At 63.1% G+C, this 16,643-nt stretch overlaps 2 protein-coding genes across 4 annotated transcripts; one reads left to right on the forward strand and one right to left on the reverse strand.

The window, feature by feature from the left end:
* The first annotated feature begins 7,115 nt into the window (after window positions 1-7,115).
* On the forward strand, window positions 7,116-12,895 carry RAD9A (RAD9 checkpoint clamp component A). Of its 3 annotated transcripts, XM_028515541.2 has the most exons (11): window positions 7,119-7,309; window positions 7,400-7,470; window positions 7,936-8,064; window positions 8,458-8,572; window positions 8,660-8,759; window positions 10,225-10,334; window positions 10,430-10,539; window positions 10,629-10,693; window positions 10,786-10,923; window positions 11,693-11,901; window positions 11,982-12,895. In XM_028515541.2, the coding sequence occupies exons 1-11, from the start codon at window positions 7,276-7,278 to the stop codon at window positions 12,053-12,055; spliced, it is 1,155 nt and encodes a 384-aa protein (XP_028371342.1). In that variant the 5' UTR covers window positions 7,119-7,275; the 3' UTR covers window positions 12,056-12,895. The 3 variants fall into 3 exon arrangements, with proteins under 3 accessions (XP_035885656.1, XP_035885657.1, XP_028371342.1); XM_036029763.1 differs by lacking the exon at window positions 10,786-10,923 and having other exon boundaries at window positions 7,116-7,309; window positions 11,982-12,889; XM_036029764.1 differs by lacking the exon at window positions 7,400-7,470 and having other exon boundaries at window positions 7,118-7,309; window positions 11,982-12,889.
* Window positions 12,883-15,925, reverse strand: PPP1CA (protein phosphatase 1 catalytic subunit alpha). The gene is made up of 7 exons (XM_028515544.2): window positions 15,769-15,925; window positions 15,099-15,230; window positions 14,724-14,954; window positions 14,082-14,186; window positions 13,429-13,652; window positions 13,212-13,346; window positions 12,883-13,139 (listed from the first exon to the last, which is right to left on the reverse strand). The coding sequence occupies exons 1-7, from the start codon at window positions 15,821-15,823 to the stop codon at window positions 13,029-13,031; spliced, it is 993 nt and encodes a 330-aa protein (XP_028371345.1). The 5' UTR covers window positions 15,824-15,925; the 3' UTR covers window positions 12,883-13,028.
* Window positions 15,926-16,643: the final 718 nt, after the last annotated feature.

Genomic DNA, 16,643 nt, shown 5'->3' on the forward strand with positions numbered 1-16,643 from the left:
AGGACCACCTGCCTGCAGAGCCAGGACCACAGGGCGCCCTGTGCATGTCCTGAGGGCTGCAGAGGGGCGGGGCGGGAGGCAGGGGGTCTCGGAGGCCCTGCCCCGGCTGCCAGGGCAGACAAGGCCGCCCTCCCCTCCGCACCCGTCCTGGGAAGAGCACCCCCCCGCCGCCACCATGTGCAAACACTCCCGTGTGTGTGTGCATGTGCAGGCCTGGGGGCCGCCGAGGGCGGGGGGAGGAGAGGCAGCGGGGCGTGCGTTTTCCCTCTCCCTCCAGTGGGCAGGAGCCCAGAGGGCCCTGCCTCACCCTGAGCTGGCCATGATGTCAGCGGAAGCCCCCGGGCCTCCTCCTGCCTCAGCAAGGCCCTACCCTACCCTGTGTCCCTCACCCACACCTGGACCGGCTTAGGCCTCCCGGAGGACACCGCCCCCACCTGCCTCCCCTGGACACACTGAGAGGAGCTGGGCCCTGCTGCCGGCCACTCCCTGCCCTACCTGGGCTCTAGCCTCCCATCTGTACGGATGTCTGGGGGACTGGGTGGCGGGCGTGTGAGACGGGCAGGGGCGGAAGGGGTACCCCCGGGTCCCAGCTCCTCCCTCGCCTGCCAGAAGCCTTCCCTGCTGCCACTCTCCCAGGATGTTCCATTGCCCTGGCCAACCCATGCCCGGGGCTCCGTGACTCCGTCTCCCCTGGCAGAGGAGTGGGGTTACCTCTCCCTGGGCTGGAAGATCCTTATCCTGCCCTGCTGAGTCACTACCGGCTCCTCCCGCTCCTCCGTCCCCTCCCTCCCCACCAGCCACCCTCCCTTGGGCTTCCCAGGGCTTTCTCCAGAATGCCTGGGCTTCTCGGGGGCCCTGGGGGTGCAGGACAGGGGCACCTCCCCGGGGCCACCCCTGTGGGGTAGCGATGGGAGTCCCATCGCCCCCAGGGCCCATCGTCCCAAGTGCCTGCCCTGCTGGGGAGAGTGGCGTGGGTGAGGGTGACCGCTCCGCCTCTCCTAGCTGTGTGGCCTTGGGCAGGTCACTTGGCCCGTGTACACCGAGGTTTTCCCTGCATAAGATGGGGGTGAGGACCACGTTACCCACCTCAGAATAAGGGGCGACTGAGCTAATACAAGTCAAGCCTCTGGCCCTTCTCACTCAGTAATGGGAAACATTACTATCACCTGCCCCTCGTGCCCTGTCCTCCTGCTCCTGCTGATGAGGCCCCTGCATCCCCTTGTCTGCAGGTCGGCGCCTCCTCTGTGCCTTTGACTCTGCCCTCCTGAACCCTGTGCCCATCACCCCACTCCGCCTCCCCGCACAGGGCACGGCCGCAGAGCCCTGGAGAGCGCTGCAGCTGGGCTGTCGCTCAGCTCTCCCCCCGCAAGAAGTGGCTCCTGATCGCTTGACCTGGCACCCCAGACCGCTTTGGACAGACGGAGGGCCCGGGAGAGACGAGGGGAGCCGACCAGAGCCAGCTGTGCTGGGCGCCAGCCCCGCTGGGGGCTTCCAGGCCGCCCGCCTGCGGGCCCCAAGGGCACCTCTGTGAGGTCGCCTTTTCCTAACGGGGTGCTCTGAGCCAACAGGGCAGTTTCAGCCACCGACTGCTACGACCTGTGTTCAGTGACACAGGGACTGAGCACTGTTTTGTTTTTAAGATTTTATTTATTTATTTTAGAGAGGGAAGGGAGGGAAAAAGAGAGAGAGAAACATCAATGTGCGGTTGCTGGGGGTCATGGCCTGCAACCCAGGCATGTGCCCTGACTGGGAATCGAACCTGCAACACTTTGGTTTGCAGCCCACGCTCAGTCCACTGAGCTACGCCAGCCAGGGCCTAAGACTGAAGCACTCAAGGAGGTTGGTGAGGGGCTGTGCTTCAGGGCCAGGCCAGGCCAGCGGGCGGCGGTGCCAGGGCGGCTGCAGAGGGGCTGGGAGAAGCTTGAGTGGCGAAAGGGGGAAAGCCACACCTGGCCTGCACCCATACCGGGGCTGGGGGGCGGGGGGCTGGCACACAGGCCTGCGAGGTCCAGTCGCCCCCCAAAGCTCTCAGAAGCCCCTCCTATATGCGCCCCACAGGACAGCTGGGACCTGTAGAGACCCATGCCTGCCAGCCCGAGGTTTGGGGTCCTGGGACAGAGAGCAAGATGGCCCCAGAGCCACTCGGCTCTTAACGACTGGACTCCCTTCTGCCACCCTGCCCCCAGTTCCCCGAGAAGTCTCTCCCCCACCCCCTGCCCCCACTGTGGTAAGCCCACTCGAGCCCTCCGTCCTCAGGTGCCTAGCTGGCGTCCGCTGGAGCTGGGCCCCAGGGGGGTCGGGCTTGTTCTACCTGGCAGAGTAGCCTGGCCCTGTTCTGGGAGCTGGACTGGACACGGTGTCTGTCTCCCTCTGCTGGTCCCTCAGGGGACAGCCCAGCCAGGGCTCGCTCCCCGAGAGAGCCGGTGGTGCCGAGTCTCCCCGGACAGTGGATGGCGAGTGGCGGGGGTCGAGGGAAGAGCCCAAGAACTCAGGCGGGCTCCAGCTTGCAGGAGCGCTGGAGCTGCCCCCTGGGGTCCCTGGGGCCCGCAGCCCGCGGGGCGCGCTGAGGGAGGCCAGGTCGCCACGCCGAGGCTTCCCCCACCAACCGGCAGGCCCGGAACAGCTTCCTTCCCCTCCTAAGCCATGAATGGAGCTGTCATCCCCGGATTTATCTAAACCTTTTGTGAAGCTATTTATATTCCCAGCCGAGACCGCAGTCTGGAGTAATGCGTTCCATCGGGGTCCTCCCCTGCTGGGCGAAGCACGCCGACTTTGATTTGTCCTAAACGCACGGCACTTGCGCGCTCCAAGGGGGCCCTGGAGCTCCCGCGTGCCAGGTTCCGGCGATCAAGCCCGAGCTTTCCCCGTGCCATCCCCGCTGTGTGTGGGTTTAAAAACTCCCCTCCCCTCCCGTGTCCCCCCCGCCGCCGGCCCTGCAGACTGGAGAGACCGGTCCTGTCTGTGCGCCGTGCCTGGCGGCGTGGGCACAGTCCCTGCCTCCTGCCAGCCTCCAGCGGCTTCCGAGGATGGAAGAACTCACGTTGTCCTCACAAGACCCAGGGCACCTCTGGGTGCGTGGAATTGGGGACCTGGCCAGTGGCCTTGGCCACAGCCTCCCCCACAGCTCGTCTCTGGGGCCGACTTCTGTCCCCACCGGAGGCCTGCGAGGACTTTCTGGTCCCTGGCCTTCCGGCCTTTTCTCCATAATATTTCTCCGGCGGGGGCCGGGGGAGGGGGGCTTTCCTCCCCGTCTTCTGGTGTGGATTTGCCCTGGCTTCATCCACAGCGATGACTTCTTTTGTTCTCGGTTCTGACCCTAGAACCCTGCGCGGGCACACCCATGATGGAGGCGGCAGGACACAGCAATGGTCGCCCCAGCAACCCTGACGGCGTGTGCTAAGAGCTTTGTAAACATTGACTAAGTTAATCCTGGCAACAGCCTTTCCTTCCCCAATTTACAGATGAGTAACCCGAGGCTCAGAGACTGGCGGCCACGTGACCGTGTGCGCACAGCCCGAAAGTCGTGAAGCCAGGGCTCAGGCCAAGGCAGGCCGGCGCCCAGAACCCCGTCGTCCCCCTCAGCGGACAGCCCGGCTCAGGTCCTGTGAACTCTCCGGGTCCTGTGCTCTTCAGTCACTCAGTACGTGCTCACTAAACCACTGCTGTGTGCCGAGCTTGTGCTGGTCGCTGGGAGACACGCCGGGGGATGAGGCGGGCCCCGGGTGGAGCTCGGCTCTGGGCGTGCCGGCACCTGGTGAACCGGCAGCAGTCACGGGGGGCAGGTAGTGCCCGGCCAGCTCAGCACCCCCAGAGGCTCAGCACTGCCCGGCTCTCTTGGTTACACCATCTTCTGCGTGTGCACTGCCCAGCAGACTCCATCACAGCCCCCCAGGCTGTCCTCCAGCGCAGGGGGAGCCCAGGACAGCAGGGGCCTGTGTCCCGTGCCCTCCCTCCTGGACTTAGAGAAGCGTGTCTAGTGTGTGTTGAATGAATGGATTACCGGGCTCTGGGGGTTCCTAACCAACTGGGTGAAAAGTGGTGGCTGAACCAGAGAGATTTCCCAACAGAGAGGTAGTTTTACAGCGTGAAACAGTAAGCACCTTCCTCAGTTCATACCTGCCCCCCCCACCCCCCTCCCCACACACTTCAGTGCTGGCGGGGGCCGCCTCTGCTGCGGGGTATGGCGGGGACTAAGGCACTAGCTGTTGAAAGGGTCCTGGGAGAGCCTGTCGTCCAATGCCTTCCTTTTATCCAGGGGAAACTGAGGCCCAGAGAAGGGCCCCCACCTGCTGCCGGCTGTCTGCCAGTAGGACCGGGGCTGCCCCGGGCCTCCTGACTTCTGGCCCAGATCCCAAATTGTCTTTGGGTCCCATACTCCCCCCTCCCCTCCGCCCAACACAGAGTGCTGCCGACTGCTCAGAAGCCCTTGCTCCCCACCGAGAATCCCCCCTCCCGGAGCGAGAGGCGTTACTGGCCGTGCCAACTGCAAGCCCGGAGAAGCTGCTCGCCCCCGGATTGTTGAGCTCCCTTCCAGCCCCAGAGCCTGGGGGGGAGCAAGACAGCCCAGTGCAGCTCCCCTCCAGAGCCGTGGCCCAGTGAGGGGCACCCCAGTGAGCACCTCTGGCCACCAACAGCCGCACGGACAGGGAGGGACCTGGGCAAAGTCACACAGCGAGTCCACGTCACGTCGAAGCACAGACAGACGAGAGACCCACGGCCCCGGCTCCCCGCGCTAGGCTCCGTTCTGATGCCGGAGCCCCCTTCAGAAGGGCCAGCTCCTGGCAGGCATCCCGAGGCTGGAGAAAGGCCTAAGGAGCTTGTCTTCCTCTCCCCAGGGACTTTCTCCAAAGACCTCCAAGCCACAGGACGCTACAGCCCTAGGGGTCACAGGCAGACACGACTGTGTGAACGTTCACAGCTTTTGCCCTTGGCCTTCCAGGGAGCTTCAGCTCCTGTCTCCTCTTCCAGTCGGGCTGCTCAGGGAATGGCGTGGGGCAGACGTGGGGTGGAGACTCAGGAGGCTGCTCTGACGCACACTGGGGGAAAAGGGGGGGACGGATCCAGCGAGGAGGGGGACAGGCAAGGAAGAGAACAGCTGTGCTGGGTTCTTCTGTCCTGACGGAATGTGCCGGGCAGCTCCTGTCCCCGGAAGGGCGGGGCTGTGGGCAGGGGGTATGCTAAGCGTGACTCGGAGGCAGCCCAGCTTCATGTGGGGCGCACATTTATCCACTGAACACGTGTGTGATCAGTCGTGAGAGGCACGGGGGCATAGCAACAAACAAAACGGCCAAGGTCCCTGTGCTCAAGAGCTGACATACCAGGGGGGACGACAGCCTGTAAATAAACGCGCACACGTGTGACATAATGTTGCTAAGCGCTGCGACTAACCCAGAGCAAGGGCCGGACGAGAGGAGGGTGCAGCGGAGGCCCACTGATGGGCAGCTGAAGCCGAGCCCTAGGCTCTCATTCGTGTCCCTTGCAGTTGGCAGTGGGCAGCTGAAGCTGAGCCCTAGGGACAGGAGGAGCCAGCCTGTGAGAAGGGGGAGGAGCATTCCAAAGGGAGGGGGCGGGGGGGGGACTAGCCTATGAAGACATCCCAAGATGGAAAGGGTGGGTTCAGAGAACCCACCGGCTCTGAAGGGGAGGAAAGCCAGACAGGCGAAGAGATGACCGGTGGTTCCTGCAGGTGAGGGGTAAAGCATTCAGATCTTATGGCCTGTGTAGCAGCTGGAAACCACCGGAAGTCTAAATAAGGGAGAAGTGTAACGAGACTGACACTTTAGGAAGGTCACATTGGTGCTGTATGGAGAGGGGACTGGAGGAGGAGACAGGCCGGAGGCAGGAGGCCACTCCGAGATCTCCTACAGTGGGCCGTCCAGGTGGGAGACGGTGGTGTCCTGAGCCTGGATGATGGCTCTGGAGACTCTGAGGAAGGTTGAAGTTGCCATCTGTTTGGGAGGTAGAGGAATCAGGGCTTGCTAAAGAATTGCAGCGCGTGGGGTGAGGGAGGGTGAGGTCATGGGTGACTCCCGGTTTACTGAACTAAAGGGCGGCTGCGGGGAGGCGGTACCATCCACACTGATCCCCAGTAACCTCTCCCAGTGCTCTGAGGAAGCCTGGTGAGGGGGAGGAGCTGAGGGCAAGGACAGGAAGAAAGAAGGTGGGGTTCACCATCCCAGCTTAGGAGATGGAGGGCAACGGGTCCGCATAAAAATATATCCTCTTCACTGCAGACTGTACCAGAGGGGCAAGGCCAGGCCTGCCCTAAAGTGATGCAGGATGCCCCCACCCTTCGCAGCACCGGAACCTTCCTGTTGCGGGAAACCAGCGAGTCCCGCAGGGGCCTTTCCTTCCACATTACACAGGGGGACTCAGGCCCAGGCCCGGGCCCAGGGCAGATATTCCTGGCTGGCGAAAACCTTTCTTCTCTCAGTCCGGGTCTTTTTCTAAATGGCCACACAAGTACGATTCTGCCCTTGTAAAACCTTTCCAGTGCTTCTCACTCGTGTCCTTTGCAGTTGGCAGCCTCACCCCTCTGCGAGGCTCACACACCCACTTCGCTCCCCACGGAGTAAAGCCGCACGCCCCACTGAGCCTTTCTTCTCGCCTTCCCCTGCGACGCACACCCATCCACCCCTCCATGCCCAAGAATCTTCCCCTCTTCAACGATAAATGAAGAGTCCTCGAAGCCAGAATGAACAGAATGGCTTTTGTCTCTTTTCAGCGTTGGTGGTTGCTGCGTGCATCCGAGTTCCGGGCCCGGCCGGCCCGGGCTGGGTGCGGACGGTCTTGGTTCGACCTCGTATCCCCGACAGACACCCAGGAAATCCGTACTAAACTGGTGACTCAAGCGGGCTGCTCCGCACGCAGCACCCGGGGCCGCGTCCTCTGTGCTCCTCGCGCTCGTGTGCGCCGCCACCCCGGGGCCCGCTGCGGAGGGGCGCGGAAGGGCTCGGGCGGGCCGGGCAGGCGAGAGAAAGCGGACCAGGTCTGCGCCAGGTGCTCCCAGCTCACATGACCACGCCCCCTCCGGCCTCCGTCACGTGACCGCGAACCGAAGGACGTCTTCCTCACGTGACGGAGGCCCGCCCTGTGGACCAATGAGGAGGCTGGGGCGGGGCTGTCAGGGGCGGTGCGCGCGAAGAGAACCGGGGCGGTCCACGGTTGGGAGCCCCGGAGGGAAGTCACTACGAGGCCCGTTTGGGCCCCGCCGCCGGCCAGCCGCCAGTCTCAGCTCGGTCGCCGGCCAGGCCAGGCCTCGGGGCTGGGGGCGGCATGAAGTGTTTGGTCGCGGGCGGCAACGTGAAGGGTGAGTTGGCGCTTGCCGGGGCGGGGGGCTGGGGCACGTGGGACCACCCGAGGCGCCAGCCTAACCCCCGGTTCTTCTCCGCCCTCGCAGTGCTCGGCAAGGCCGTCCACTCTCTATCCCGTATCGGTGACGAGCTCTACCTGGAGCCCCTGGAAGACGGGGTGAGGGTCTGGGGCGTGGGAGTGGGTGGGATTCCAACAGGGAGCCTGAGCTGGGCCTGAGTCTCGCCTGCACCGGTAGGAAGCCCGTGGACGAATTTGTCAGCCGGGTTTCAGTCTCCAACCCCCGGTGCTGGGGCATCGGTTTGGGCCCTGTCATCTTCCTGGGCCTGTGTGTGAATTGAGAGCAGCTGGCCTCCCTGAAGGGCCGGGTGGCGGGTGGGGACAACGGGGCAGTGTCCTGACAGCCGTGCAAGGCCCTTGGCGGTGGGAGCAGCCAAGCCCTCCCTTAACTCAGGGAGGGCTTCATGGAGAAGGTGTCCGATGCCTGGAAGGGGACAGAGGATTTCAACAGGTGATGGTGGAGATGCAGGGCTTTAGGGCAAGTGCGTGAGCAAGAGTAGGCCAGAGGGCTGGGCCTGTCGCTGCCCCTGACTGCATCCCTCTCTCCGATTTTTCCCGGCCCAGCTCTCTCTCCGGACGGTGAACTCCTCCCGCTCTGCCTATGCCTGCTTCCTCTTTTCCCCGCTCTTCTTCCAGCTGTACCAGGCGGCCACCCCTGGTCAGGACCCACCTCGCTGTAAGATCTTGATGAAGGTGAGGCCCTGCCCCCGGTGGTCACACGGCAGCCCTGCTCCAGGGCACCCCACAGATGCTAACTGGGGAGAGGGGTGTGTGCAGGGGCAGTCTGGTACTCCGTGCGGTAAGGGGCATAGTGAAGGCGTCCCCAGCAGGGAATGGCAGATGTGGAGAGGGTGATGGATCCTACCACGGACCTGGAGAGGGTGGTGACATTCAAATAGGTCTTTCAAGGCGTTCCGGACGGGGAGCAGCATGAACAAAGACCCGGGAGCGTGTAAATGTCCGACATGCTGAGGGAACTCTTCCTGATCCAACAGTGCTGAGCCCCTGGTGGGGCGGGGCCTACAGGGGACACGAGAGCTGGTGGGTGGAGGGGCAGTGCTGCCCTGATGTGTTTCCCCTACTTAGTCGTTCCTGTCCGTCTTCCGCTCGCCGGTGATGCTGGAGAAGACCGTGGAGAAATGCTGCATCTCCATAAACGAGAGGAGCAGCCGCCTGGTGGTCCAGCTGCACTGCAAATACGGTGAGTGGGCAGCGGGCCAGCCGGGGGGCCCTGGGGTGTGAGGGCGGAGGTTGGCGAGGCCCTCTGAGACCCTGTCTGCCTGTCCAGGGGTGAGGAAGACACACAACCTGTCCTTCCAGGACTGTGAGTCCCTGCAGGCTGTCTTCGATCCAGCCTCGTGCCCCCACGTGCTCCGGGCCCCGGCAAAGTAAGTACGCCCCCTGTCCGAAAGCCGAGCCCCGGGTCTCCGTCTTCTTTCTTTGGGGCCCTCAAGGGTCAGCTTAAGAAAGCACCTGTACCGTTTCCCCTGCAGGGCTTGCGTGAGCCTCCACGTTCACCAGCCCTCGCCTGGCCCTTCACGGGAAGAGGCTGAGCGGAGGAGGGGAGGGGCTCCCTGGCTGTAGGCTCCTCACTGTCTTTGGGAGCCCGTGTGCTCCACGCCATGTGTCCGGCTTGGCGTCCTGGCCAGTCAGATCCATCCCGACTTCTCTTCTAGAGAGCAGGTGTTTGGCCTGAGCAGCCGTGAAGGTCTGTCTGGAAGCTGTGTGGCTCGGGGGCTCAAAACCTCTTTGGCTTGGTTATCCTTTGGGGCATGTTCCTCATTCCAGGGTGGCCCTCTTCCTACCTACCCTGTCTCTAGCCGTGAGGAGCCCTCAGGACAAGGCAGGAGGCTGGGGGAAGAGGTCGTGGCCTGGGACGACGGCCGAAACAGGCCACTCTGGGGCTGGAACTGTTCTGGGCAATCCAACCACCCGGGGCTGTGCCTGGCCTGGGAGACGGGGACTCCAGTGCAGGCACGGGCCCCCGGCAAAGACCAGGGCAGAGGAGTGGCCCCCTTCCCGCCTGTGCTGCATGCCCTTGGCATCCAAGTAGCGCAAGGTCTGGTTCATTTCTTTGGATAGCCATAGGTTATGGTAATGTGAAGTTCCCTTTGGGTGTCTACAGACTGATTTTCTAAGTTCTCTCGATAGTGCTGCTTAGGGCTCCTTTGAGTAAAGAGGAAAGGCTGTCGTTTCTGGTCTGGATTTTGAAGCTATTTCTCTTTTAATGAGTACTCCTCTTTTTCTCGTGGATAGTGTTAAGTACCTATAAAAGCAGATCCCAGCCTGGGAACCAAAGGGTTGCTGGTTCAATTCCCAGTCAGGGCACCTGCGCGTGTTGCAGGCCAGGTTCCCAGTAGGAGGTGCACAAGAGGCAACCACACCTTGATGTTTTTCTCCCTGTCTCTGAAAATAAGTAAAATCTTTAAAAAACATAAAAGCAGATGCCAGCTCCTGTCCCAACTGTCTTGAGGCTAATTCTAGATTGTTATGTCATTTGTAACTGTCACCCATGTGTGCCTAAAAAACAAGAACGGAAGAGCTCTTCCTGAAGGTCAAGTGTATAAGGACGGCATGGATGTGGCTTCCCGTTCCCGGGTGGGCAGGTGCTGCCTGCCTGGCGCAGCCCGTCCTTCCCGCTGCCTTCTCCGGGCTTGTCTGCCTGTCCTCTGCGGTGGCCCTCACTCCCGCACCAGCCTGGGGGTTTCTGGTGGGGCGTGTCCTCCTCCCTGGGGCGCGCTGGGCCTGGCCTGTGACTGTCCCCCCGCAATGCTGGCCTTGCCTCAGGTCCTCTGAGAGCAGAGCCGCCGGGCAGGGCCGGGCCTTGGGTGTGACGCCGTGCCCTCTCCACAGGGTTCTGGGGGAGGCTGTTCTGCCCTTCCCCCCTGCACTGGCCGAAGTGACGCTGGGCATCGGCCGTGGCCGCAGGGTCATCCTGCGCAGCTACCAGGATGAGGAGGCAGGTGAGGGGGCAGGACGAGGCCTGGGGTGGGCAGCAGGGCCGGGGTGGGAGGGGCCGGAACCCACGGGCCCGGGTTCTTCCTGTTCTCGCCCCCAGACAGCACTGTCAAAGCCATGGTGACGGAGATGAGCATTGGGGAGGAGGATTTCCAGCAGCTGCAGGCCCAGGAAGGGGTGGCCATCACTTTCTGCCTCAAAGAGTTCCGGGTGAGGCTCCCCCCGTCCTTCCCACCCTGTCTGCCCAGCCCAGCCCAGCCCTGCCCAGGGCCTCAACTGCCCTGCCTCTCCCCTCCCAGGGGCTCCTGAGCTTCGCAGAGTCAGCAAACTTGTCTCTTAGCATTCACTTCGATACCCCGGGCAGGTAATTCCCAGCCTCAGGGCAGGGAGGGGAGGGCTCTGGGGTGCCAGGAGCCACGGGGCCCTGACCTTGTCCGGGGCCCATCACCTGCCCAGGCCAGCCATCTTTGCCATCAGTGACTGTCTGCTGGATGGCCACTTTGTCCTGGCCACGCTCTCGGATCCACCCCCAAACTCCCAGGACCTACTCTCCCTAGAGGCCCGCCGGCCAGCGCCTCAGCTCCAGGCTCACAGGTGAGGGTCCCCCCTCCCCGGGCCACTCCCATCCTCACCTCTGCACATCCTGGCCTGTGCCTGCTGCTCCCAGCCTCGGTGCCTCCCCCTGCGCGCGCACACACACACTTCTGTAAGGCCCCGGCCCCTGCAGCGCTCACGGCGCCCAGCCTTCCTGGTCAGCTGCACTCAGAGATCCCTCCCACCCAGGGAAGTATCCCCAAGGTCAGGCTAGCTTTCTCTGGCTGAGGCCTCCCCTCTGAGCCGCCTCCCAGGCAAGGAGGCAAAGGGGGCTGCTGGAGGGAGGCAAGGGGATGCTCGGGGTGGGAAGCAAGTGGCTGGAAGGGCAGGTGGGTCGGGGAGGATGGGCCCAGCATAGTTAAGCAGAGGAAGTTGGGTCTGGCCCCTTGCCCAGCAGGTCCCTGGGCCCTAGCGCTCTCCAGCTCCGGTGCCCTGGGGAAGGCAGGGGCTTGGGCTCCAAGTGGCCCAGCTCACCAGACTTGCTGCACCCCTCCCCCAGCTGAGCTAAACTGGCCCCCAGGATGCCTCCCTCAGGCCCCTACCCACCCTGTGACCGAATGATTCCAGGCCCGCCCCCTCCAGGACACTGCCACTTGATCCCTGTATCCTCTGTCCTCCAACCAGATCAGGAAGGAAATAATAAAACTAAGACATCACCAGTGGTCACAAGGCCCCCACAGCAACCACCCCCCCCACCCCGGGCCTCCAAGGTGGGCTCTGCCCCCTGCCTCCTTGCCCTGTGCTCCACTGACCTCATCTCCACCTGCAGCACCCCGCACCTGGATGACTTCGCCAGTGACGACATTGACTCGTACATGATCGCCATGGAAACCACCGTGGGCAGTGAGAGCTCCCGGACACTCCCCTCCACTTCCCTCTCACCTGGCCTCCAGCCCCTCTGCCACTCGGAGGAGGAGGAGGAAGATGAAGCTGAAGCTGAGCTCAGTACAGTGCCCGGGACCCCCCCCGCCCAAGAAGGTAGGTGCCCGGGGTAGAGACGGGGGCTGGGAGGCCGGAGGGAACAGTCTCCACAGCTCACTGGCGTCCTTGTCTTCCAGTTCCGCTCCCTGTTCTTTGGCTCCATCCTGGCCCCCGAACACTCCCCGCTGCACCCCAGCCCCGTGCTGGCTGAAGACAGTGAGGGCGAAGGCTGAACCGAGAACCTCTTCTGTGTCTGGGGGCCGTGGGCTACGTGAAGCCACAGCCTCCCGCGTCTCGGGGGCCAGCCGGGGCGGAGCTGGGTCTCTGCCCTGGTGGGTGGGACAGGTGGGCTGGGCTGCAGCTGAGCTGGCTGGTCCTGCTGTGTCCCCACGCTCTGAGTGGCTATTGGAAACTGGCCTAGGCCTTGTCGATGTCCTCCCAACTGCCAACCAATCATGTCTGCTTCCAGGCTTGGCCCTGAAGGGAGGTCCACCTTCCAACCTTGCGGCCCAAGCTGGACACACCTGTCTCCCCTAAGAAAAGGAATCACAGCGAGCCTGCTGGCCCGTGCCAACCCACCTTGTCTGCCAATCATGACCTGCCCCTCCCCCAACCCTGGGCTTACCTCTGGGATCTGCTATGGCCGGCAGACTGCTGTTCTTGCCTTTTTTCAAGATTCTTTGGCCCTGGCTGGGAATTCTAGGATGCCCCATGGGCCTTACCGTATGGTTGGGGTTGCCCTGGCTGGGGCCCCATGTCCAGCAAGCCTGCCCTCCCAAGTGGCTCTGGGCAGAAGGATGCCAGGCCCAGCGTTCGGGACAAGGGAGACAAGCCAGGGCAAGAATCCAGCTTTGACCTTTATTAAAGAGACCAGATGGGTTGCCCAGGATGCAGCTGCCAGCCCTGAGGCCAAGCAAGGCTGGAGACCCACAACCTGGCCCTGCTTTGCCCTGAGCTGCAGCCTCAGCCCCAGGATCCTGCTTGTAGCCACCAAGGCACAGGCAGAGGGAGCCCTGGGGGACTGGATGCTGCTATTGATTTGTTTTTTTTTTTAAAAAAAAAGCAGAATACACCAAGGCTCCATGTTCCCTGTGATGAGCAGGGCCAGGAGGCCAGCGTGACTCCCACAACTGTGTGGTTTCTGTACAAGCCACCATCCGGGGCAGAGGGCAGGCGCGAGGACGCTATTTCTTGGCTTTGGCGGAGTTACGGGGTGGGGTGATGGGCCGGCCGCCAGGGTTCAGGCCACTGAACTGCCCGTATTTCCCCTTGTTCTTGTCAGCGGGCTTGAGGATCTGAAAGAGAGCACTGGTCAGGCTCGTGGGGCCAAGCCGAGAGACCAAGCCACCCCTTCCGCGGGTCCCCACCTGGAAAGAGCACATGAGCGTCTCGTCCACGCTCATCATGGCGCCTGCGTTGTCGAACTCGCCACAGTAGTTAGGAGCTGAGAAGAGTGTCACCAGCTGTCGCTTGGCAAAGAACTCATAGCCATCTTCCACCACCTGGACGAGGGCGGGGCAGGTCACTGAGCAGGTGCTGGCTGCCCAGGCCCCAATCCCACCCGGGGCCAGAGCCCCAGCCCACCTGGTGTGCCCGGCAGATGAGGTCCAGGTCGTGCTTGTGCAGGAACTTGGCCACCACCTCGGCCCCGAAGGTGAAGGAGACGCCACGGTCGTTCTCGCCCCAGCCCTGCACGTCCTTGTCGGGGTCAGACCACAGCAGGTCACACAGCAGCCCCTGGTCAGGCACGTCTGTGGGCCGCATGATGCGGCGGATCTGCTCCATGGACTGCAGGTCTGGGGACAGGCCTGGGGCACACATGTGGCACATGACTTCCTCAAGCCTCACAAAGGGGGACTCCTCCTCTCAGAAAGCCCCGGCCAGTCAGCCTCTGTCCCCACCCCCCAGGCCCTCTGGGAGCCCAGGCAGGTGGAATTCTGCGCCTCCTGCCTCTCCCAGTCCCTGCCCCCAGGAGCGCAGAGCTCCCTAGAGAAAGAGAACAAGCAAATTCCACGCACAGTGCTGAGGCCACGGCAGCGGACAGTGCAACCCAACACTGGGGAGCAGGGGAACATCCTGCAGTAAGTGACATCCAAGCCCGGACCCCAGGCAGGCAGGGCCGTCCCAGGTGACCGAGAACAGGCCTCCAGCTGCCAGCTTCTTCCCTCGGCCTCAGGATGTGGCCCAGCCCCTCTCCCCATGAACCCCCTGAGCAGGTGCCCCAGAGCTGCCCTCACCTCCATGGCAGCAGAAGATCTTCTCGTCCACAATGGCGGCGATGGGCAGGCAGTTGAAGCAGTCGGTGAAGGTTTTCCACAATTTAATGTTGTAGCGTCTCTTGCCTGCACAGAGGAAGGGGATAGTTTGTGACGAGGCTTCTGGGGCCTCCCAGACACAGCTGGGAGGAGAGCGTGGAAGGCAAGGAGTGAATCCCCACCCCCCACTGCCTCCCAGCCTTCAGGAGGAATTCCACAGCAGTTGCATCCACGGAAGCCCCGAGTTCCGATCCAGAATGATATCAGGGCTGACATCCACCCCTACCCTATGAACAGGACCGGGCTGAGACCAGGTCCGGTATATCTCAGCTTCTGGCCACAGCGGCCCGTCCAGCTAGGCATCCTAAGTGTTTAGGTAACAGATGCACTAGAGGGAGTGTCACCAGACAGGGCCCTGCATTAGAATGTGAACAGCCCTTCAGCATAACCCTGCTGGGGGCCAGACCCCATGGCAGGCAGGCAGGACCCTGCCTCCACACTGTTCAGTCTAGCAGGTATCCATCACACACGGATGCTCCCCAACCACCGGCCACCGTGAGAGTGCCACTAAATAGCAGGCAGAGCTCTTCAGGCCTGGGGCAGCCCGGGCACGAAGCCACTCACACTCATCATAGAAGCCGTAGATGCGGTTGATGCTGGCACACTCGTGGTTCCCACGGAGCAGGAAGAAGTTCTCCGGGTACTTGATCTTATAGGCCAGGAGCAGGCAGATGGTCTCCAGCGACTGCTTGCCCCGGTCTACATAGTCCCCCAGGAAGAGGTAGTTGCTCTCCGGAGGGAAGCCCCCGTACTCGAACAGCCGCAGAAGGTCGTAGTACTGGCCATGGATATCACCTGTGACCCAGGGAACCAGGTCAGCACCGGGTGCAGGGGCTAGACTTGAACCCAGGGCCAGGGTTGGGTTCAAGGTAAGGATCCAAGGATTTGGGAGGCCACTGCCACCTTCGGGAAGCAAAGGGGCCCGGGCAGGGGTCTCACCACAGATCTTGAGGGGCGCCTCCAGCTCCAGCAGGATAGGCTGGCTCAGGAAAATCTCCCGGGATTTGAGGCACAGACCACGGATCTCGTTCTCTGTCAGCTGTACATTCTTTCCAGGCCGCGAGCCCTGCACTGGAGGCAGAATGGGCGTCAGGACCCTGGTCCCTCCAGCAGGAGGAGGGTGGGCGACACAGGTGCCCCAGGGGCACTTCTGGGAGTGCCAGGGCCTCGTGAGCCCCTCATTGCTGGGGTAGATGGTGCTGTTGAGCCTCCCAGGACAGGAGGTAACCTCCCCAACTACCCTCAAGGCGCTCTAAGGGACTTGAGGCAGGGGCTGCCACCCCGAACCCCACAGCGCTGGGCCCTTTCCCGGGGTGTGGCGGGGGGGGGGGGGGTTGGTTTCTCATGTTTCTTCCTCACTCCAAGAAACCAGGCCAACCCGTGCGACCCCAGCCCAGGAGACGGGGGCTACCCCCGTTCCCCAGCAGCCCCAGACTCCCAGGCGCGTCGCGAGTGGGGGGCGGCTGCGGCCGTGGGACCTCGCGGGCCCGTCCCCGCCCCATCTAAGCTGGCCCTGGGAGGGGCAGACGCGCCCGCGCGCCACTTCCGGGCCGGGCTGGGCCGGGGGTCAGGGCGCGGCGGGCGCCGACCTCCCCCGCCCCCAGCCAACCTTCCAGCAGGCGCCCGATGATAGAGTCCAGGTTGAGCTTCTCGCTGTCGGACATGGCGGCTCTGCCGCTCCGGCCCAGCAGCTCCGGACCCGCTCTTGCCTCCCGCCCTCCGCCGCCTCCTTCCGGCCTGGCGCTCCTTCCGCCCTCCCCGGTCCGCCCCGCCCCGTTCGCTCCCGGCCCGCTGCCCCGGCTCCATAGCGCCTCCGCTGGACCCCGGGCGCAGCGGCCGTGGCGCCCCGGGAGGCGGGGCTTCGGTGGCGGGGCGGGGCTGTGTGTGCCTGGGGCGGGGCCTGGCCGGTGGGCGTGACTTTGTGGAAGCTGGCAGAGTCCGGTTCAGCCGCTGTGGGATTACCCAGCCTCTTTCGGAAGACACGGGACCGGAAGCACTGAGGAAGTTGTTTTTCTTTTTCAGTGGCTGAGCAGCCCCTCCCACCCGGTGTGAGCACCTTGATAATCGCTTCCCCAAACGCTGGGTTCAGTCCTTCAAGTGCAGAAAAGGAGACCTAGGGTTAGCAAGGGGCTGGTCTGACATCCTCTGAGGACCTCTACCTCCTGCATCCCTCCGCCCCCCCTGGGCGCCGACCAGACCCAGACGGCAGAACCCGGGGACCGCTTTGGCTCAGGCTGCCTGTGGTGCAGTCTGAATGAATGTTTATAGCCCCACCGTTGCCTTCTGAGTTGCATAAAAATGCTGCATTTTGTTTATGTTGAAAGTATTTGTAAAGAGCAAATATTAAATACTCGCAATTCCACCCTGGCTGGTGTGGCTCAGTGGGTTGAGTGCCAGTCTGTGAACCAAAACGTCGCCGGTTCAATTCCCAGTCAGAGCACATGCCTGGGTTGTGGGCCAGGTCCTCTGTTGGGGACATGCAAA

Source organism: Phyllostomus discolor, chromosome 6, assembly GCF_004126475.2.
Source record: "Phyllostomus discolor isolate MPI-MPIP mPhyDis1 chromosome 6, mPhyDis1.pri.v3, whole genome shotgun sequence".
Lineage (NCBI taxonomy): Eukaryota > Metazoa > Chordata > Mammalia > Chiroptera > Phyllostomidae > Phyllostomus > Phyllostomus discolor.